This window comes from Equus asinus, chromosome 2 (genome assembly GCF_041296235.1).
Source record: "Equus asinus isolate D_3611 breed Donkey chromosome 2, EquAss-T2T_v2, whole genome shotgun sequence".
Classification (NCBI taxonomy): domain Eukaryota; kingdom Metazoa; phylum Chordata; class Mammalia; order Perissodactyla; family Equidae; genus Equus; species Equus asinus.
In genome coordinates, this window is record NC_091791.1 from 23,994,603 (window position 1) to 24,017,816 (window position 23,214).

The 23,214-nt window shown below is 40.6% G+C and overlaps 1 protein-coding gene across 7 annotated transcripts in view; it reads left to right on the plus strand.

The window, feature by feature from the left end:
- Positions 1-23,214, plus strand: part of SORCS1 (sortilin related VPS10 domain containing receptor 1) — a 475,161-nt gene that overhangs the window by 311,746 nt on the left and 140,201 nt on the right. For all 7 annotated transcript variants that reach the window (XM_014844792.3, XM_044751163.2, XM_044751161.2 and 4 more), the window contains exon 5: positions 2,505-2,578. In XM_014844792.3, the coding sequence (XP_014700278.3) occupies positions 2,505-2,578 (74 nt within the window). The remainder of the gene's footprint in view (positions 1-2,504; positions 2,579-23,214) is intronic.

Sequence of the window (23,214 nt, forward strand, 5' to 3'; positions counted from 1 at the left end):
CCTATGGAGAGAGGAAACTGAGAAGGATGTTGCTGAGCTGAACGAGAGAGGCTTGGTTTATTGGATTGTTTAGTATACTCACTGCTTGAGGGGCCTCTGGATGCTCACAAATAACAAAGCAGCCCCTTGAAGAGGATAAAAACAAATATCTGGCTGGGACATACCTGTCTGGCCCACAGATTTTGAGTCCAAGCCTAGGGGCATCAATTTAAAAAAACATAGAGGAAAAAAAAAAACACTGATGCTGGCACCAAGTGTTTCCTCACAGAGATGAATTCTGTGGGGGAGCAGGGATGGCAATCCCTTGGTGTAGCCACATGAGCCCTCAGAATTTATGTGTGATTTTCAGGATATGTCTGAGTTCAGCCTCCACACACATAATTATTATTACTTCACACCACCCTGATTGTGTTATACTTGCATAAATCTTTGTATGTAAATCTAGATATTAACATACATTTATATGTAGACATAGGCACACACAAATGATATGAACTCTGTTTCCTTTAAGTTCATAGAAACAAGTGCAGCCTTGGGCTTAATAAAAGCTAGAGCAAGAAGAAAGGCAGAAGCAGACACTCCCAGATCCCAGATCAGTCCCTACTGTGTTATACAAGTCTGCATATTTAAATGCAAGGTGTTCAGGACATGCTGGAAAATAAGAGGAAGGATGTGCCTCCCCTAGCTGCTTGGGTTCTGCATTAAGAGGGAATGAGTTGTCTCATTCTCTCTTATCTCTACGAGGGGAGCTGCCTCCCCATCTCTCCTTGGCACTCTTAAAACGAATCAAGCATGAAATGCACCCAGGAAACTTTTGTCCCCCAGGCATGATGGGGCAGAGAAAAATAATAAGGCTTGAAAGAAAAAAAAAACACAGTTTCTCCCTGGCCAGATGCCCAAATACTGTATAGTTGGAGCCAAATGACCTGCTTGCTTTAGTAGCCAGACTTTTCAGCTTTTTTGGCTTCAGAATGTGTTTTGATCCAATGGACATAATTCCATAGCAAGCTCTTCCGAGGGTCAGTAAGTACTCACTTGAGTTGACTTGTTTCTTGGACATGCCTGGTACATCTGCAGCCTTGGTGAATCACTGGGTGAGTCATTTGACCCTTCAATGAGTGCTGGGGCTGGAGAGAGGACAAGGCTGGACAGTCATGGTACTCAGTACAGTATGACTCACCATCCATTCACTGTGGATTTGGCAAGTGCAGTGGTGGAAGATTGGGGTATGAGCGGGTTACAGACCAGGCACAGAACAGAAAGGAGACGTTCCAAATGATATTTTTCAAGTCCGTAGCCAAATGCCCATATGAAGCCTAGAGGAACGGGAATCTCTGGGCTGCCAGCAGAGGACATTTCTGGAAGCAGAAGAGGGTTCCATGGTGCTGTAAAGATTATTGGAGCAGAGTAGAAGGGTGGAGCAAGCCAAGATGAAGAAGAAGACTGAAGAGAAGAAAGGCATTTGGAGAGGATGGAGTATGTAGAAGGTTAGACTCTGTCCCATGAGCAGTATTTCTTTGCAGTTGCCTTTGGAGAATACTGAAGCAGTGTAGCAAATGGACTGCAAATCTTACCAGCTGTGTAACCAACTGTAAAATGTCCATAGTAACGTCATATATCACAGGGATAGTGTGTGGATTAAATGAAATAATGCATGAGAAGCATTTGGATCATAGTAAGAGCTTAGTCCATGTGGGCTGCTGTTATAGCCTGAAGTTCCTCTGGTTACTGTTAAAAAGATCAACACTGACTCCTCTTGCCTGCAGGACCAATTCTGGTCATCTTAACTTTTTCCAAGTTGCCCTCAACATTTTCATCTAAATTTATTTAGCTAAGCCAGGCTTATTCATATCCTGTCCTTGTGTATCTCACCACTTTGATCCACATTGTCCCCTTTGTGAGTAATGACTGTCTTATTTTTGGCAGTTTGTATGTTGTCATTCGTTTGGATCCCAACTGAATCCCCATACATTTCTGAAACATCCCTAATTGACTTCTGAGTCTCCTTTGCATTCATTTATCACTGGTGGCCTCAAGCATTTCTCATTATTCTAGTCAGGTTCAGGTTATACTCTCTGCTCTTCAAGAGCCAGGCCTGGATTTCGCACTTCTTTGTGTCACACACAATGGTCTGCATATCTGCATGTGCTAGGCCAAGTGGTACAGCTGATTTTTTTACCAAGCAGAACAGAGTATGAATCTTAGTTCATTCTAAGATTTAATGGGCATGTGATTTCCAACAAATCACTTAATCTTACTCAACCTCAGTTTCTTCAACTATAAAATGGGGATATTAATATTTACCTTGCAGATTGTATGTGGGGAGTAGTGATGATGTGTAGAACACTCACTCGGCATATGGCAGGAGCTCAATAAATAGTAGGTATTATTGTCATCATCATCATCATTATTATTATTATTATTATCACTGACTCACTGAAGTGATGTTTGTGCATTCAATGCACTATTAGGTCATGGTGCTGAATAATTTCTCTTCTCTACAGTTATACAGCTCCGCTGAATTTGGAAGAAGGTGGCAGCTTATCCAGGAAGGGGTCGCACCAAACAGGTTCTACTGGTAAGTCTTGCTTTGTTTTGTGCACTTTATTAAGCTATCACCTAGTAAATGAGCATGGGATTCCTTTTCTCACCCAGAGCTCTCACATGAGGTCTGTTCTTTTTGGGATATGCCCACATCCCCCACGGCAGGATGTGACATTGGAGTAGTAAACATTTTATGGGAATGTTAAACAGTGTCACAAATGACTTAATGAACCCAAAATAAGTGACTGAGATTAGGGAACAGCCAGGGCTTTGTCACTGCTGTTTTGTTATATTTTGTTGAGACTTGTGAGACAGATACTTGAAAAACGTTTTAATACTGATTTTTATTACTAAAAGCATTATACGCACATATGTTCCATGTTCAGAATGAAGGTTTTCAGTGTAAATAAGTAGATCGTCTTTAGTCTAAACGTAGATCTTCCTCCCATTCCTGATTTCAAGGCTTCTAGACCTTCTTCCTGTCATATGGGATGCAGCCAATGTTCTTAGTGTCTTACTTATCCTTACAAAGACGTTCTATGAATTACCAAACACGTATATAGATATGTGTGAGAACTTGGTCAACTTGGACTGCTAATAACAAAATAGAATAGACTGGATCGCTTAAGCAACACATTTATTTCTCTCCGTTCTGGAAGCCAGGAAGCCCAAGATCAAGATCAAGGTGTTGTCAGATTGAGCTCCTGGTGAAGACCCGGATTTTTCAGAGGATACTGCAGGATACTGCAGAGGGCTGCCTCCTTGCTGTGTCCTCACACGGGGGGAGACAGAGAGGAACAGCAAAAGAAAGAAGGACACAAAGAAAGTTTCTTTTTTTTGCCACCGGAGGCCATCCCCCTGATAAACAGAAGTGGCCTCCCTCCATGGGGTTGGGCGGCTACAAATGAAAAGAAGAGAAATAACACGAGTTCCTTTTGGCTTTGGAGTTTCCAAGGGCCTAGATCCTGGCAAAGCGAGAACAAAGTATGAAGCATTCTAGTGTAATTTCAACATTACTTATCCATCCCTTTTGAATTTACAACCTAACCCCTGCCAAAAGATATGACTCTATCTTACCCTAATTTATGTAATCTGCCTGGGGAAAAGACATTTAGGCTGTTTCCAGACTTTTGCTAGTGTAAAAAGTGCTATAAAGAACTAGCTCAGACAGAGTTTAAATATCCCTCGTTCACATCATTCAGAATCATTGGGGCAGTGACCTTTCAGGAGCCAATGAGCTCCTGCAACTACGACAGTAAAAGACGTCTCCCCTATACTCCTCCTAAAATCACGCTGCCTCTCATCAGCCTCTGCACTTACATGCTCCCAGTAGCCCCCCACCCCACCCCAATTCTCTCACTTTGAGGAGGAATGCATTTTTATCTTTCTCGTTTTCAAACACTGCCCTAAAACCCCTGTGGGAGTTGAAAGCCAGAGAATTGCATTAGAGAAATCTCTTAGAACGCTAGTGAAACTGCCTGAGAAAGTGAAAGACAAGTCATTTGCAAACAAATTGGCTCCAAGATAACATGGAGAGACTTCTACATGGAGTGGTACCTGTTCCCCCATCATAAAGAGACATTTATGATTAAAGGGTTTTTTTACGTAGAAGCTATTTGACTTTTTCCCACTGCTGCTCTTGCTCAGGAGCGGCTTGAGCCTTGCTTTCCGTGTCCAAACCAGCTTCTTCTTTTCTCTGGGAATTCAACTCTAGCTACCATTGAGTCATCCTTCTCTGATGAGCGCTTCTTCTCTTCCCCTCTTACTCATCGTGTCCCTTATTCACAAGACACCTTGTACCTCTGTGTTTTGCCTATAAATTATAAAATCACTTTTTTGGAAAGAGGGCCCATGTCTTTTTTTTTTTTCATTCTCTCATTTACTTGGTCTTATATGTGCATAGAAAGGCCTCAGAAATAAATAAAGGAAAGACTAAAAGAAATGTATGTGGTCCTCCTAATTTAACCTGGAAATGGAGTTGATGAGAAAGTGTGAGGGACAAATCTATCCTTAAGTCCTGCTTCTAAGAGACTAAAAATTTGTGCAGATAGACCCAGCAATAGAAGGTAGAAAGTTGCAATTCACAGAGAACTGGACGGAAGTTTGTTCCTACCAACAGAAACGAAGAAAAGCATTGACTAAAAGGATGCACAGAGAAAAAGAACTGAAATGAGAATATTTCCCATGTAAGCGGTACATGGTCCATAATATTTTCCAGTTCACTGGGGGTCATATTTACACACAGCATTGTGAGGTGAGTGGACTGGTGTTAACTGCAATCCATTCTTATCTCTTCTTTGAATGGAGGTCTTCTCTGTGAAAGGCTGATTAGCAAAGTCCTTGTAACCAAATGTCATAATATACTATCTTTATAAAAACCTTACACTTGACTGTGTATGAATTCTAATTAATCTGTTAAGTAAAATAAATAATACCCCTCCTTCTGTCTTTGGGAACAGAGAATTACATCTTCTTTATTCAAGCCCTAACATTGTGATAAGCATTGTTCAAACTTAATCCTCATAACAATTTTATGAAGTAAGCCCTGCATTATCATCATTAACAGATGGGGAACACATGATATGGAGAGGTCAGGTAATTTAGCTAAGATCACACAGCTGGAAAGTGGCAGAGCCAATATTCAAACGCAGGCAGTCTGGCTCCAATGTCCATGCTCTACTGAATCAGTGGACTCTGTTGCCTCTGCCTCATGACCTTTTTTCTGAGCTGGGGTTGTGATCTCTGGAAATCCAGCCCATTCAGGCAGATGAGAAGAGAAAACCCAAAGCGCTTTTGGCCACAGTGCCTGTGTGTGTCTCTCTCCAACTTGGCTTGGCAATGGCCCCTGCAGATTCTTTAAATTTGGTTGGTTTTTCCAGAGAAGGCGAGAGACCTTGTAAACTGCATAGTGTACATGACTGCTGATGAAAATCTCATGGTCTCTGGCCACATGGTCTGTAGTTTCTGACTCTGAGAAACTTCCCAAGGCTTGCAGAAAAGGTGTCAACCACAGCAATGATTTTTAGACTCCCTCCTGGAAACCAGTTGCTTCAAATTACACAGGAACTATGGGGCTATCTAGGATTATTCAGTAAGCTTAATTAAAAGAAGCCCCGTTTAATCATTTCTTCTTTGAGCCTGGATGTGGGGGTCTGGAAAGGACTGAGGGGAATTTTCCTAGTGCGAAATCAAATTGTTAAGTGACCCTGGGTAATAACATAGTGTTGCCCACAGAGAAAAGTGAAGATGAATTTCTGTTTTTTCCTCATCACCTAATAGACTCGGGAAATATCTTAATTATGGACAGCAATAGTAATGCCACCCCTGGAAATAATCTATGGCAATTGTAAAATATTTATGGACTGTAAGAGCCTACTTTTATGTTATCACAGTGATTGCTGTTAGTACTACCATAGCTAACATAAATTTGAACCCTCCTCCAAAGAGTTCAAATTGTTTCTAAAACCAATTTACATGTACAGGCCATCTTATAAAACATATCTTAGCAGAATATTGCCCTTAATAGAATAGGTGTCCTTTTGATTTAGCTAACTGTGATAAGTCTTGTTCTTTACTATGTCAGAAATCTTTTATATCGGGAGGCACTACAGCCTGGAGGTTAAGGGGCTCAGAGATACTGAGGTGTGAGTTCTAGCTTTGCCATTTGCTAAGTAAGGGATCATGGGGAAGTTACTTAATTTCTGCATGCAGCAGTTTTTTCTTCTGTACAGTAAAGATAATTAATACCGACTTCATTAAATGAGATGTTTCTTGTGAACTGGTTACGTGCCTGGCGCCTAAGAATTGTATTAAGTGCCCGCTGACTAGTAATAATAATAATATTAATAGCGGCTGACTTTCTGCATCTGTTATTCTTGTGTTCCTCTGTGTTGGCCTCATTCACAGATTGGCTTTCCCCTTTTGTGGCAATGATGAACATCATCAGCTTTAGTCTTACGTTCTGACAGTTTAGAAGCCCCGTCAAACCAGTTGGCCTCTTTCCTTTTATTTCCCGAGATTGAATCTGAGTGGTCTAGCTTGGATGAAGGCTATACAAGGTGGTACATTACTTATGTAGGTCAGACACTTATCTACCCTGGCAACTGAAATAGAAGGTGGGGTTGAGTTCCAGTCAAACTGCATGGTTCAAGGTTGGGAGAGAGATGATTCCTAAACAGGGAAAAAGATGGATTCTGTTATCATAAAAAGGGAGAATAGATTTTCATTAGGAAAAAACTACAGGTGAGAAAACTCAGTGTCAGCAAGATAAAATTCCATAATAGGGATTTGTATTTGTCAGGTAACTACAGTGATCTGAGCACATGATAAATCATGCCGTTTGGTCCTCATAACAAGGTTGTGAGGTAGGGATTTGTATCCTCCTTTTGATGAAATAGAAAAGTGAGGTAGTTTATTCAACATATCACACATAGTATGTAATACGGCTAGGTTTTGAAACGTGGTCTGTCTGTGTCCATGGCCCTTGCTTGCGGTAGTTAAGATTAGCCCCGAATTCAAGACTTATTTCCCACCTGCATCCCCTAATAATAACTGAGTTTAATAGTCCAGTAAATAAGGGCCAAGATGTTGCATTTTGACATTGAAGAAGAACGTGGAATTGAAGGATCAGTGGTACTCAAATGCCTTGAATAAGTGAAGCTCCTGCCTAAAGGCAAATTCCTTATTAGAGGTTGATGAATGTGGTTTGTTGGGATCTGATTCAAGTTCAGGACAAAGCCTTGGGAGGCAGTTTTCATTATAAACCATTCAGCAGTCTATTATCTATATAAAAGACAAGGCAATCTTAGAGCCATTTCACTTAATTAAAAATAGGTTCAGACTTACCTTATTGATTGTGTTGTTCTGACATCTAGGGGGCTGGCTGGAAACAGGGATGACTGAATGATGATTACATATTTTATGTGACTAAGTTACTCATAGAAAACTAAGAGTTGGCCCCACAGTGAACCTTTGTTGTTCTGGTATGCCAGCCTTGTTTCACTAATGTCCCTCAGGGGGCATATGACAGCTGTATTGTATAGCAAAGAAGTACAGAAATACTTACAACTCCATACTCGATGTGTTTGAGCATGTACACATTCTCATTCATTCTCATGGTTCAACGCCAGCCAATATGAATGATTTCTCATTCCACAGTTTTGGCAACAAGTCCCATTTATTGAGCACTTACTTTGAGCGAAGCTCTGTGCAAACTGTTTTGCCTGATTGTTTCAAGCAATCCTCAAATCAATGATGTGAAATAATTTATTGATCAAAACTCATTTTCAAGACAAGAAAAATGCAACCTGTTTTAAGAAAAAAATTTAAAAAGAGATACTGGCTCATAGATCTTGAAGGTCAGAAGGTCTAGCTTTACCTAGACTCTACTAGATCTAGCAGCTCATTAAAGTCATCAGATCTTGATCTCTCCCCATCAATCAGCACTACTCTCCTCTACTTTAGCTTCCCTCTCAGGCCTACTCTCTCCTCCTGGTGGTCTCTGACATCTTATGTCTTCCCAGATTCACTCCAATGGAAAAGAAAACACCTTCTTCCTTGTTGTTTCAGCAAAACTCCTGGGATTACATGTTATGGACCCTGATTAGGTGACATGTTCACATCTAGTCCTAGGGGTAGAATCAGTTCCAATAAACCACATGGACAGAAGGTAAGGAATGGTGAGTCCCAAGAAAGGCTGGGGTACTTTTACCAAGGAAAGGGGGACGTTATCAACAGGAGATGCCCATTGCTGGGAGATGTTTTGATTCCCATTTATACATGAGTAATAAGAAGATAAATAAGAAGACAAAATCCTGAAGAGTTTAAATAATTTTACCTAATGTCACGCATTAGTAAGTTTTGGTGATGGAATTTAAACCTAGGTATGTCTGGCTAAAGAGCCTGTGCTGTTTCAGCACCGAGCTATGCTTTCTCCAGCTTACCTCACCACCCCCGTTATACTAGGGACCAATAAATTACTGGTTTGAGCTCCAGATCTCCTGGAAGCTTCTCTGAGGACCCTGCTCCACAGAGCTCTCTTCTTACTCAGAACTGCTCTGTTGGCAGATATCTCCTGTTGACCTCGTATCCATTGGGCCCTACACTCAGTCATTAAAGTCACATTTATCTGTATACCTGGCCTATGGTTCTCTGCTCTAACCTCAGGTATGAGAGGCAGATCCATAAACTTTTACCAACTCATTTGGCTATGGTCAGAAAACACTCCAGGACTTAAAGTAGTTTCTCTCTCTGATTCTGACTCATATCACTCCCACTCATCCTCCAGTTCTTGTTGAATATTGCTTCCAAGACAATTTCAAGGGGTTTTTCCTGTTTGTTGTTGTTGTCTTTTTTTGTAAAGATTTTGTTCCTTTTTCTCCCCAAAGTCCCCCGGTACATAGTTGTGTATTTTTAGTTGTGAGTCCTAGTTGTGACATGTGGGATGCTGCCTCAGCATGGCTCGATGAGCAGTGCCGTGCACACACCCAGGATTCAAACCAGTGAAACCCTGGGCTGCCAAAGCGGAGCGCGTGAACTTAACCACTGAGCCACGCAGCCAGCCCCCATTGTTGTTGTTTGATATACACCAGATCACCATGACCATTTGTCTTCTTCCTTCCCGGCCATAAATAACACAGCATCTCCAAGACTTCTAAGGTACTCAACCAAAGGGCCTTGGAGGATATGGCATGAGATGGCTGTGACTCTTTTCTCTTTCCCTAGATGGGCTTAATGGATTCAATACCCAAAGAATCCACTGCACTTTTCCTTCCCCAGATCCTGAAAACTGGAAATGGAATGGAGTCTAATGATGTTACAAAAAAAAAAAAAAGGAAAACTATTCTATCAAAATAACAAGATAATTTGGTACTCTATTTGGAAGGGGTTATGGCTATTTTTTTCAAGATACTCTGCCTCATCTTTCACTCAAAGCTATGAGGCAGGCCGTTGTCTGCAGAGAACTTCTATAGGAAGACCAGTACTCACTTTTGATTTGATGTTGAGCTAGGAGTGGAACATGTCTCCATTCAGAATCAGCTTTTCTTATAGGCTTCCATATTTCTACATTCCCCTTATCCCAGCCTCAGCATTTAGAGTCACATTCAATTTTGTTCTCTTACTCACCCCCTCTTAAATCTTTGAGTTTCTGTCAATTCTATGTCCATGAAGTTATGCCTGCCAATTTTATCTAACATTCTCCTTAGCATTACACTGGTTCAGCCCTCTTCTCTCACTAGGAATAGTGAGAAAGCCCCTCCATTCATCTCCCCATATCACGCTACTGCCTAAGCAATCATGTAAGCATTTCCCTGTTCAAGTGTTTGCCTTGCTCCTCAGTGCTTACAACGTAAAATTGAAAAGAGTAAGAATGTAGCTAGGATCTTGCCAACCTAGGCTCCAAGTTCTGTGTTCTAAATTCCAAGAGGCCAGGTAAATAATTCTAAGCCCTGATTAGTCTGTGGACCAGTCCATACCTCTTATCTTTATGGTTTTATACATGCTTCTACCTGGGGATAAACTGTCCTTATTTGTTTTAGGAGTGATTAAATTTATCACCTATTATGTGTCAGGAAAGTTTGGTCTTTGACTACAGACATAATGTGTGAGGATCTTTGTCATTATTGGATCGCAATATTGGACCTTTATGACCTTAGACTGAAGTCTGCCTCTATCACGGAGCCTTCTTTGGTTCTTGCTACTTGTTTTTCCAGGCAGGAAGAATCTTTTTATTTTCTGAATTTAAATGTGATTATTTCACAAATAAAATGTGGTGCATTGTAACATCCATTGTATTACAGGTCCGTGTATGTGATTGACAGAACATGGGCTTAGAGTCAGCATATGCAGGTTCAAATCCCAGCTTCATTATTTACTAACTGAGTGATTCTGAGAAACTCCTTCATCTGCCCAAGTTTCAGTTTCCTTCTTCCAAGGCTTATTTTGAGAATAAAAATGACAAATTATCATAATTATTATTAAGTAACTTAGCACTTGGTATATTTTCTATATCTATCTTTTTACGTCTTCATTTTCCTCTTCTACTACAAGATAAGTTCCTTAAGGACCAAGACTCTGTCTTTAAAATGTTCCTATCTTATGTACGATAGTAAACAGCAGCAGAAACTTATGTGTACACATCCACACACACATATAAGATACTGAAATTCATCAGATGCACACATACATGTGTATGCACACACACAAACCCACAAACACATCCAGATTGAAACACATCTTGAGTGGACTTCATCTGTTAAATTAGGGAGCCGTAATAGGTGACCCGTGATGAAAAGGTTAGACTTCTAAGCCATCAAAGAATATATTGAAGTGGGGAAAATTCTAGATCAGTAAAATGAACACTTTTCTATGCAGTAGGCTATTTATTAACTCAGCAGGCTGTCCTGAGGAGTAATGAGATCCATATAAGTAGAGAAATTTAAGCAAAGCCAGAGTGACTGCATCCTAGACTGCTCTCACAGGGAGTACTGCCCTGGGCTGCCCAGATTCACAGATCCTTTACACATTTCAGAATATGGGATTAGGAAGAACTCAGAACCCCACTTTCTGTGGACTATGGGCTTTATTCTCTCTTCTCTTATACTGTCACTCCTCCTCCCTAGCAGTCTCCTGTGGTTCTGAGCCCCCTACCCTCTAAGCTGAACCATGTGTGTGGTTTGGGTAAGGAGCAGGGAGAAGTGGTGGCAAACCATTCCTGAGACCACCCCAAGAGCTGCAGTGGAGCATTTCTTGTACCTGGACTATGGGTGCTAGATAAGAGGATTTTCATTATCTTGAGAGACCTAGTGTTTTGTTTTTTGTTTTGCTTTTCTGTTAATTATCTCCACATGAGTACTGTTTTGCAACCCACTTGCACCTTCCTCCACTTCTTCATCTCCTCCTATGACTAGCAAGTTTTCCCTACAAATTAAATTAAATTTCCCCCGCTAGAGTGTGAGCCCATCGCTTTTCTCGTGACCTTCATTCACTAATGGCCACCGTTAATTCTTGTCCTCCTTATCTTGACAGTTTTCTGTCTCCATGGACTGCACCTCCTCTCTCTGAGCAACTGAGATTTGATCGCTTCTCTAGATTTCCACTAAGAACTCTTATGATGGCAGAGTGCAAGAGATAGCACTGACTGAGAATGAAAGAGGGGAAAATCCTCATAATTTATGGTTTCTTAATTTAGAATAATATTAAAAGAAATGGACTTATGCCCTAGTGGTCAGACCTCACTTAGCCTTCAAGTTCAAGAGCCTCTGGGTTTGCACAGCATCTACATGTGTGATTTCTCTTGCTCATTCAATCATTGGCCACCTTTGTATGTTGCTTTTAGTCAGTAAGAGATGGTGTCTAATGTTTAAGAGTGAGAGCTCTGGATTCAGAACACTAAATTTGTTAGAATCCTGTTTTCAGGGGGTGTGGTGATGAGCTATTTGGTTAACTTCTCTAACCCTTCATAGTCTTCATCTGTATAATGGTCATCATAATAGTGTCTTCCTCATATACTTGTCAGGGTAAAAATAAAAATTCAGGCTATACACTATGCTGAATAAATATTAACTATTATAAAAAAAGAGGAATAGGGAGGAGATGGATATTAAAGAGTTTCCGAAATGTGGCAATCTCATTTTGATATTCAATTTAATAATTTATATTTTCAATGAGAATTTTAATGTGTACATGCATTTTACTTCTGTGTTGCCCCAGAATCAGGAACAATGGATAGAAAATCAGCTTACTGTTTTGTTTTACACCTTCTCAATTATTTGAAAACTCATGTTACTCAATTTATTTAATTTACATCAGCTGAGTAATTTTCAGAGCCGCCTTTTGGCCATGCAGATGGAGGAACCATCGTCCCTTCCCTCAGGGGGCTTGCAGCTGCTGGGGGGTGTGCCCGCAGAGGGAGCGCCTTCAGAAGTATAAGAAAGGGTATTGCCCCTGCATAGCTGCCCCTCGGAATTTGCAACCAAGCATCTGGCTTTGGGCCTGAGTTCACAAGGCTGGCAATCTGGAAGAAAAGCTGGAGATGCAATTGGGAGGGAAGGGTGAGGACACACTGGAACCTATGAGCGCTTCTGCACTGCCTCTCATCAGATCTAAACAAAACAACCTTCGGAGTGAAGTGGCTTCTGCTTCTCTCCTGCCTTCCAAACTGTACATATTTCTTTTTGGTGGGTTCTAACTCGGAACCGTGTAGAGACTCTGGAAATATAATTGTGGCTTGTCCAAGTTGATCCAGTGCAAGATCACCATAGCCTACCCCTTGAAAACTTGGCACCTATGCACATCTTTTGAAACTACATATAACTTTCAAATAAAAACAAAAACACAACTAAGCTTCTATCTGGAATAATGAGATTTTCTCCCTGTACAATTTAAAACGTGATAAATAGCTCCTCAAAAAGATGAGAAAAATTTGCATATGTCACATTATCTCTCTTTGGGTGATATTCCTCCTCTAATTGAGTCCTACTTCCCCTTTCTATATTCTGTAACCAAACTACCGAGTTGTAAGGTCAGCCACTATTAATACATCTTATGTTGAAACATAGAGGGATGAGAGAGAGGAAAAAGAAAGGAAAAGATTTACACACACACACAGATATATATTCTTATTGAATTATGACGGGGGAGTTTCTAGGGAATGGTTTCTAAGGAAAGGGATTTGTCTGTTGATAGGCCAAAGATGAGAAGAAACTGACCAAAGAGCTAGGATAGAGAAGTGCCTAGAACAGTGCCTGGCACATACTATATATCATCAAATCTAAAATTTTGTCAAATGAAGACACACCCTTATTTTATGTATCTGTCCAAAAAAAATTCTGCCAATTAAACTTTAATATTTTAATGATATAAGATACCTACTGATTTAAGAGATGTTAAAATGAAAAAAAAAGGAGCCAGCCCAGTGGTGCAGCGGTTAAGTGCACACGGTCCACTTCTGTGGCCCGGGGTTCACCGGTTCAGATCCCGGGTGTGGACTTGGCAGCGCTTGGCAAGCCATGCTGTGGCAAGCGTTCCACATGTAAAGTAGATGAAGATGGGCACGGATGTTAGCTCAGGTCCAATCTTTCTCAGCAAAAAGAGGAGGATTGGTGGCAGATGTTAGCTCAAGGCTAATTTTCCTCAAAAAAACAAAAAAGTATTTGGGAATTGATGAAATGAGTTGAATACTCAATAAATATTTGTTGAAGGAGTGAAAAATAAGGAATAAATATTAGAGACGAGGCAGCCATAGATATTTATTTTTCAAATCAAAGGTTAGATAGGGTTGCCTTAGTAGGTAACCAATTAGGATGTGGGATGGTAAATTCCAGACAAAAGGGTAGAGAAGACCCAGAAACTGGCTCATTTGACTGGGTGGGAATGAAAGGCAGAGGAGGCGGAGGAAGATCCTAAAACCAACTGTAAGACAATGACTCCATGTAGATGACTAACCATGATGTGTTTAGCCTCAGAATCTCAAGATTCTTACAGAACTTAGAAGCTATCCTATCTGACCTCCTGTGACTTTCAGGCCATCTCTTCTACAAAATTCTAGATAAATGGCTGAAAACAGCCTTTTAGATTGAGAATGGAGCTTTGTCTATCTATCAGGATCTTTCTTTAAAGAGAATAACTACAGGAAATGGGCTTGTCCTACTGTTTTTTATTGTTGGCTCTGGCACTTAAAACATCAACATCTCTAAACAGAGCAATCCCATAATTTAGAGAAAGCTGTCAAGGTTTTCACAGGCATGGCAAGATGTGCCCTAGGGTGGGGGACAGAACCTGCTGCAGCATTTCCCAGATTTATGGTAAAGGGTTTTACATGAGTGCCGAAGTTTAAGGCATATAAATCCCAGAAGACAAATACCACCAATAATTGAATTACAAAGCCATTATCATGTGCTGAACAGAGCAACTTTATGACTCTACTGTGACAAGATGAAACTTGTTAGAATATTTATGTGCCTGGGATAGCGTCTGCATCACCAACCTAGGGAACAGGCTGGCTCTTCCATGTGCCTCCTATGGGCAGTTAGCCTTCCTGAGTAATTCAGTAGCCGAGGAAAACTAGATGCCTAAGACAGAGGAATCCAAAACAGATATAGCCTATGGCCACATCAGGCACAAGCCTTACATTCGACCTCTCGTTTTAACAGCTCCTGGGCCCCACATATTTATGTTGTCGGCTGGAATCAGGCTCTTTCCATAGTAACCAGGGCAGCCCTGGAATGAGTAAAAAGTCTCTCTGTCCACATTGTTTTCTACTTCTGAACAAATGGAGACTAAGAACATCCAGTAATAAGAGCCACTTTTCCAATCTTTTCATTTTTCGAAAAATAATAAAAGTTGATTTTTTTGTGATTTTTGAAATCTATGAATCATAAACTTCTGACAGCTGAAATGCTACAGTAGTTTACCTGCTTTACATGATGAAATGACAACATACCCATCCATTCCACATAATGACAACGATTTAGTGAAAATAGATCACTTTCCTATTTATAATAGCTTTGGTATAATTGAGTATATCCTTACGAGATTTGAGTATAGTTTGTTTCCCCTTAACTTTTTATTTTGAAATAATTTTAGAATTACAGAAGACTTGCAAAGATAAGACACAGAGTTCCCGTGTACTCTTCACTCAGCTTCCCCAAATGTTAACATCTTATGTAACCATGGTGCAATATTCACAACTAAGAAATTAACATTGGTAAAGTACTATCAACTGAACCGGAGATTTTGTTTGGATTTCCCCAGATTTTCTACGTATGTCCTTTTTTCTGATCTAGGATCCAATCCAGAATCCCACACTGCATTTATCTGTCAGATCTTTTAGTCTCTTCAAATCTGTGCCAGTTCCTCAGTCTTTCCTTACCTTTGATGACCTGGGCAATTTTGAAGCCTACTGGTTAGGTGTTTGGTAGAATGTCCCTCAAATTGAGTTGGTCTGATGTTTTCTCATGATTACAGGGTAATAGATTGTTGGGAAGAATATCACAGAAATGATGTGCCCTTCTTATGACATAGTATCAAGGAGTACAATGTATCAATATATCTTATTACTGATAATGGCATTAACCTTGACCACTTGGTTAAGGTAGTGTCTGCCAGATTTCCCCATTGCAAAGTTACTGCTTTCCTTTCCATACTCCATTTGTTAGAAGTAAGTACTACGTCCAGTTCATACTCAGGGGAAGGAGAATTAAGCTCCAAGTCTTGGCAGGAGGGATATCAAAAAGTGTGTGAACATATGTTAAAATCACCACCATAATTAATAATATTTTGGGAGATACACTTTGAGTCTATGCATTTCGCCCACTAATTTTAGCAATCATCAGTGGATCTTGCCTACAGCAACTATTACCATGGTGTTCTAACTGAAATTTTCTGTTTTGATCATTTCATATATTTAGTAATTGGAATTCTTCTGTAAGGAGTGATTGCCCCCTCTTGACCACTTATTTGTTAATATCATTGTTTCGTAGCTCAGCCAAGAGGAGACCAGAAATGGTGGTGAATAAGCCCAATTCTGAATTATAGTTTGTTGTTTCTTCTTCACCTCAGGTACCTCTGTGCCCTGGCTCTGAGCTGGTGGCCAGATAATCCCTGTTGGGCATTAATGTGCCATTAAGGTGCCATCTGCTAATTCAGAGCAAGACCTCTCTGCCTAGTAAAGTTCTTTTTAAAGGAACATTTTAGGATCTGACCTGGATGAAGAACTCACCAGGAAATGCATTTTCCCAGTGATGCATTTGCTTGATTGGCCATGGAGGGGGCTTCCCCCCAGGAGTTCTAGGCTCTCCCCTGTTGGTTCAGTTGGCCATCTCACACCTTCACCACAAAGAGGGTGACGTGAGGATACTCACCATTACACACACACACACACACACACGCACACACGTCTCTCTTTCCCTGTCTCTCCTTGTCCTAGCCAAGGAAAAATGCAAGGCTTGCTGCTCCCAAAAGCAAAACAAACCTCTATGAAGGGTGCTGCTCTCTGTCCTTTAACAGTGATTTAATTCCCCGAGTGAACAATGCAGCTTCTGAATTGACCACTTGAAAAATGTATGAAAAATACAGTACAGGACATGGGTAAATATCCTAAACAGTTTAAGCACTGTTATAAATGAAATACTTGAATGAAGATATCCATATAGATATAAAGACTAAAAATGTGAACAATTTATAAAAGCAAAAAATGTTAATTAACATAAAAATGTTTAATCTCACAAATAGGAAATAAAATGTGAACAAAAAAATACGTATGATTTATTATCCTATCAAATGGATAAAAGTTTTGGGACAATTATACTCAGCCTTGGTAAGGGCTTGGGAAACAGACACTCTTATATGCTGTTCCTAGGAGCATAATTTGCCTAAACTTTCTGGAAGACAGTTGGACAATATCAAGAGTTTTAACAAATGCCCATTCTCTTTGAGCCAGTGAAATTCTCTCTTTTAATAATTCTTCCTATTGAAAAAGCAAGAGGTCAGAAAGACATCAAATATTTACCTACAAAGATAATCAGTGCAGTTTCGTGTATAGACACTACCAATACTCCATGGTTGGAATATCAGTTAAGTGAATTATAGAATGTGGTACAGCTGGCAAAATCGTGCATTCCAATGTTATAGTATGTTACGCTATGTTATGTTAATGGAGTGATGCCAAAGTTGTTTGAAAAATGGAATGCCTACACAAACATAGAGAAGGACTAAAGGATCAATGACAAAATGTTAAAGATGGTTGTTTCTAGATGGAAGGATTGTGTGAATATTTTATTTTCCTTTTTATACTTTGGTACACTTTCTATTATATTTTAAATGAATGCATATTACTTTTACAATTAGATGTTTTAAATCAGTGTTACTTAAATAAATTATAATAATTATAATAATAATAAAGCAGTCAAGTATATTTCCCAGTTTGGGGAGGTTGGGGTTGGTGGGAGACAACTAACAGGAAGGCACTGTGACCACTGCAGAATAGTCGCAGAGAATGGAATCTCTTCTCTCCTGCTCCTCCTCCTCCTCTCCCCTTTGTCTTCCTCATCATGTCTCCAACCCTTTCTTCTACTCCTCTTTTTCATCCTATCTTCTCTTCCCCGTCTCCTGTTTCACTTCCTCTTCGCTTCTCCTCTCCTCTCCCCTCCCATTCCTACTCTTCCTTCTAATTACCCCCCTCCCCCTCCTTCCTCTCTTCTCCTGTCTTCTCTTTCTATCACACTGAGATCTTTCCAACTCTAACTTTAAGAATTTGCATCCATAATGGAGTGCTATTTTTTTTTAAGGTAAATTAAAAGGTGTGTTTTATGTTTTGCATCATCACGTTGGTTTCCTTGGCCGGACAGTTAATATGAGTTCCAAGGCAAACTGGCATTGCCTTCAAAGTATTTTCACAGGACAGCATCTCCACACTTGCCCAGTTCCAAATCTCTTCACACCTTATACTCAGAACTCCAGAAATTCTTTATAAATGAGTAAAGTACTAAGGAGAATAGCTGCCATTTGACACCCCAGGAATTTTTGTGTCTGCTGTGAAGAGGAATCTAATTTCCTCCTGTATCTAATCCAATTCTGTCCTTGCTCCAAACTTTACTGACTGGATCACTTTCCCTTCTCCACTGAGGGGCTTGTGGGCAATAACTTCTTATGGTATTTTTTCAGGGGTATCAATACCCGGCAATAAAGCAGGAGAGTGCTTTTGTGTCATAATAGGCTGAAAAAGTATGGAGGAGCTATTCAAGGATGGTTAAATAAGCCTTATGTGAGGTCCAGGGACCTGGCTGTTCAATGTGGAGACTGACATTGTTTCTGAGAAGGGTCAGGATTTATTAGTCATTTTGCAAATAACTACAGAGAAGTCACCTTCAAACTTAGAAGACCTGATACTTGAGGGTCTGAACTAAACTTAATATCTACTCTGTTTCCAGTCTCTGAGACATGGAAGCCTCTCACATGTGCCTAACCCCACAGTACCCTCATCCCCAGTACACATGCCTTAGTTTGTTCAGGCTGCTATAGTAAAATGCCACAAACTGGATGGCTTATACACAACAGACATTTATCTCTCACAGTTCTGGGGACTAGAAGTCTGAGATCAGGGTGCCAGGATGGTGGGGTTTTGATGAAGGCTCTCTTCTGGGTTTCAGAAGCTACCTTTTCACTGTGTCCTTACATGGTGGAGGGGGCAAAGGAGCTCTCTCTGGCTTCATTAATAAGGGCACTAATCGCATTCATGAGGGTTCCATCCTCATGATCTAATTATGTCCCAAAGCCCCCACCTCGTAATACCATCACGTTGGAAGTTAGGTTTAAACATATGAATTTTGGGGAGACACAAACATTCAGACGATAGCAACACATAATCCTTGCAGGATGTCAAAATGTCTGAAGATTCCCTGTTATTTTTCCTTATCTTTATAGCGTAAGACACACACATTACCTTCTGAGTTAACACTGTCTTTCCTGAGAAGGGGTAAAAAGAAAAGGAATGTTGTGTTTTCATGAGAAAGATCACTGGGGAGAGTCAAGAACCAGGGTCAGTAGTTCCAACCGTAACACTATCTGAGTGGTATGACCTTGGACAACTTGTTTGCTCTCCTGAAGCCTTGGTTTCCTTAATTGTGACATGAGGGGTTTGGATTGGTTAATCTCTCACAGTCTTTCCATCTCTAAAGGATCCCTTAATTCATACTGTTGACCATAGTGGGAGCTACATATACTCTTTCTTTTACTCTTCACCACAATCTTATTATTAAGTATTATTGTCATCAACATTTTCACAGACGGCACATGGAGCTGTAGAGAAATTAGAAAGCCTGGGTTCCAGTCTGATTGTATCATTTATTAGCCGTATGCCCTTAGGCAGGTAAATTGCTTTCAGAGCTAACACTACCTTTCTCTTACCTCATCATTATTTTTCCTGAATTTGTGTCATGTGTGAATTTTCTAGCAACACAAGATGTATCCTTATCCAAGTTGTTGACAATTGATGAGCAGGACACCAACAAGGGCACAGCCTCACAGGCCCTATATGACATCAATCCTTCACTTAACACATAGATAGCAGCGACTGATCAATATCATATGACAGTAGTTTTTTTGATGTAGTTAAAGCCCCGTATAGTTTATGTATATACATTTTATTCCTACACAACTTTCGAGAAATGTTATCCCCACTTGATATATTATACATTTATATTTATACACTCCTTGCCTTCTCTATTGGAATGTAAGCTTCATTAGGTACAGGGATTTTCCTCTGTTTTATCCACTTCCAAACCCTCAGCACCTAGAACTACCACTGGCACGTTGTCAGTATTCAGTAAATATTTGTTGAACTCATCCATTCATTAAAAAATTTAATTGAGGATCCACTGTCTGCCCTATTAAGTTTCAACTGTTAAGGATACCCCCAGAGTCCTCAGTCTAGAGCAATAGTCTCCAAGATGAGTCACATGCAACAACACCCCAGGGGTGTTCAAGATGATTCATTGAGATGGGAGATAGATGGGAGAAGATATTAGAATTTCTGAGGTTTCTTCCTCCTATTTTAGTTTCTATTTTGTGTGTATCTTCTAAATTTAATATATAAGTACTCTGGTGCTTTTCCACAACTTATTTCTAACAGCATCATATATTGTACATGTGCTCATTTTTTTTTCCTTGCTTGATATGTTCAAACAAAAAACATGGAGATTGCTGTCCTTGGAATTCTCTTATGGAATATAATTTCTCTGGGTCAAATTGTCTCCAGCAGCAAAATGGTCAGGTTTCAATTCCTTGACGCTCATATTTGCTCTGCCCTCTAGTATGAAGTTCTTTGTCCTTATCAGAAATGGAAAGAAAGGGGAATGGAGAGGTTCTCTCTTCTCCTGGTCTTCTGTTAATTTGGCCCCTCCAGTCCCAAGCAAGACCTCCACACCTTCCTCCTCTGACTCTGAATTTAAGATCAACAGAGACACACACCTTCTGTTGTCCGAGGCTTGTTTTTCTCTGCCACAACTCTTTCACAACTGTGGCCTTCCTGTGCACTTTTAGTAAGATAGTGTCAGAGGTGTAAGCATTCTGAGATCTGAGAAAATTCCAGATCTCCTCATACAAACTTCACTCATCTCTTCTTTCTATTCCTTCGTGATTTGCACACATTGATTACATCCCTCCTTAGACTTTATTTTCCAGACTGGAGAAATTTTCTTGTTTTTATTAATAGTACAGATTTATTAATATTGAGTGATGCATAAATACATCTTCCTTCCTTATAAAAATTTTAGAAGTTCCTTCTGAGGATAATGATCCCTTTGACTATCACTCCCAATTCCAAAACCTCCCGGAGGTGGCTTACCATTGTGAATTTTGAATGCATATTTTCAGTAGCATTTTTTTCCATTTATACGCATTTTGCTTTGAGTTAGTCAATAGACAATAGTTAGATAAATTGGATATTTTCATTTAGCACATTGCCATAAAGTCGTTGGAGATACTATCTCAATTTTATGTTCTGATATGGAATAGTCTCTAAGATATATTATTGAGTAAAATTAACAAGTTGCTAAAAATGCATAGGGTATGATACTGTAGGGGAGGAAGACATTTCCTCTTCCCAAATGGGGGTTCGTCTGGCCGGAGAACGAATTAAATTCACATGAGACAGAATAGCAAGAGAAAATTAAACAAAGCTTTATGAGGAACCATGGCCCGGGGCCTTTCTTCCCGAAGGAAGAAAGGGCACCGAAGAAGTGAGGTGCACATAGTGGTTATATACCCCCAAACAGGGTGTTTCACATGTGATTGAAATGTCCCTCCCACAATAGTCACAAGATTGCCCTGTCGGCACAGTGCTTGATGGACACAGCAGGTAATGGTCCGCTATCTCAGTGGGCGTAGCAGGAGGCAAGTCTATTGTCTGGAGCTGGGTGGTCACAGGTGAGCGCAGCAATCAGTTCCTTCCCTAAGGAAAGATGCTTAATCCTTAAAGAAATGCCAACGTTGGGAGGGAGAGGGAAGTCAGTTACAGGAGGTTACCAGAGAAGCACAATAAAATGCAGATTTAAGTCCTTGCCTTTGGTATTGACTAAGAGTTTCTAGAGAGAAGGTCATCTCCTTTCTTCTTCCTGGTACAGAGAGGGAGGCACCTTTACAGATAGAGATTTTTTTTTTTTTTTTTTTTTAAAGATTTTATTTTTTCCTTTTTCTCCCCAAAGCCCCCCGGTACATAGTTGTGTATTCTTCGTTGTGGGTTCCTCTAGTTGTGGCATGTGGGACGCTGCCTCAGCGTGGTCTGACGAGCAGTGCCATGTCCGCGCCCAGGATTCGAACCGACGAAACACTGGGCCGCCTGCAGCGGAGCGCGCGAACTTAACCACTCGGCCACGAGGCCAGCCCCAGATAGAGATTTACCTTACAAATGTAAATATGTCCTAACAAAGGGCAAGTTCCATTCCTCAGAGCCTCCTTCCCTGTCCCAGTTTATCAAAAGCAATCAGCCTCAAATAATCCTGATGCCAAAGAGACGTATCTTGGGGTGGCCAATTCCAGGTCCCCACAATACCACAAAAATTTAGAAACATAAAAAGAAACCTTATTAAAAAAAATATTGTGAGCTCCTCCTTTACCTCAATCCCAAACTCTTTGATCATTTTAAATATATTTCTCTGTATCTCATTGGCATCATGATTTCCACTTGGGGATCTGGTCATGTTCCCTGGTGTCTCTCTAGAGCCCCTCACCTGTATTCAGGAAACAAGCACAAAGTTGGGGAGGGGCCACAATGTGGAGAAGTGAGAAAGAAACAGGAAATGTAGTTGATGGTGTAAGAAGGAAAATCGTGCCATTAGGGAAGGGAAAGGAGAGGAAGGGGAGGTGTGCACCACGGAGCGTGGTTTGGGTCTTGGCCAATCTAGGCCTGCTCCTTCTGATGTAGGGAGAGACATGTTGCTTCATTCTAAGCATTCCTCTTTAAGCTTGCAGCTTTATTTCTACCAAACACTTTGTGCAACAAACATCCTTACTTCCCAGGACCCTCCTGAGCTTCTGTATTCCTTCTTTCTGGGTCAGAAGCCCCATTCCTCACTTTGCTCTCCCACACACACACACACACACACACACACACACTCTCTCTCTCTCTTTCTGTCTGTCTGTCTGTCTGTCTCTCATATACTTTGTTGCAGTCATCCTATAACTAAACAGTCAGGCTTCTGGCTTGGGGTAAGAATGATGAAATGCAGAATTTGATGAGTTTGAGGATGTTGGCCATGCTGATTCTCAGGAGCCATTATGCATTCAAGAAACTAATCATTATTTTTATTTGTCTGTCTATCTTTTTATTTATTTGTACCGTCTACCTTTGGTTCTGGGAAACCAGTGTGTCAGTATGGAGACAAGAAGAAAGCAAGCAAGCATGTTTCTTAGGCTTAAGGGAGAGGTTAAAATGACAGCTTCACGCTGCCTTTTATTTTTTCTAGCTCATTTCCCCCAGGTGGGCAGGAGATGAGACCACAGGCTAAGCTGCTTTGTTCAAGAATAAAAGTTGTGACATTAGGGGCCGGCCTGGTGACGCAGCAGTTAAGTTCGCACATTCTGCTTCGGCCGCCTGGGGTTCGCCGGTTCGGATCCTGGGTGCAGACATGGCACCACTTGTCAAGCCATGCTGTGGTAGGTGTCCCACGTATA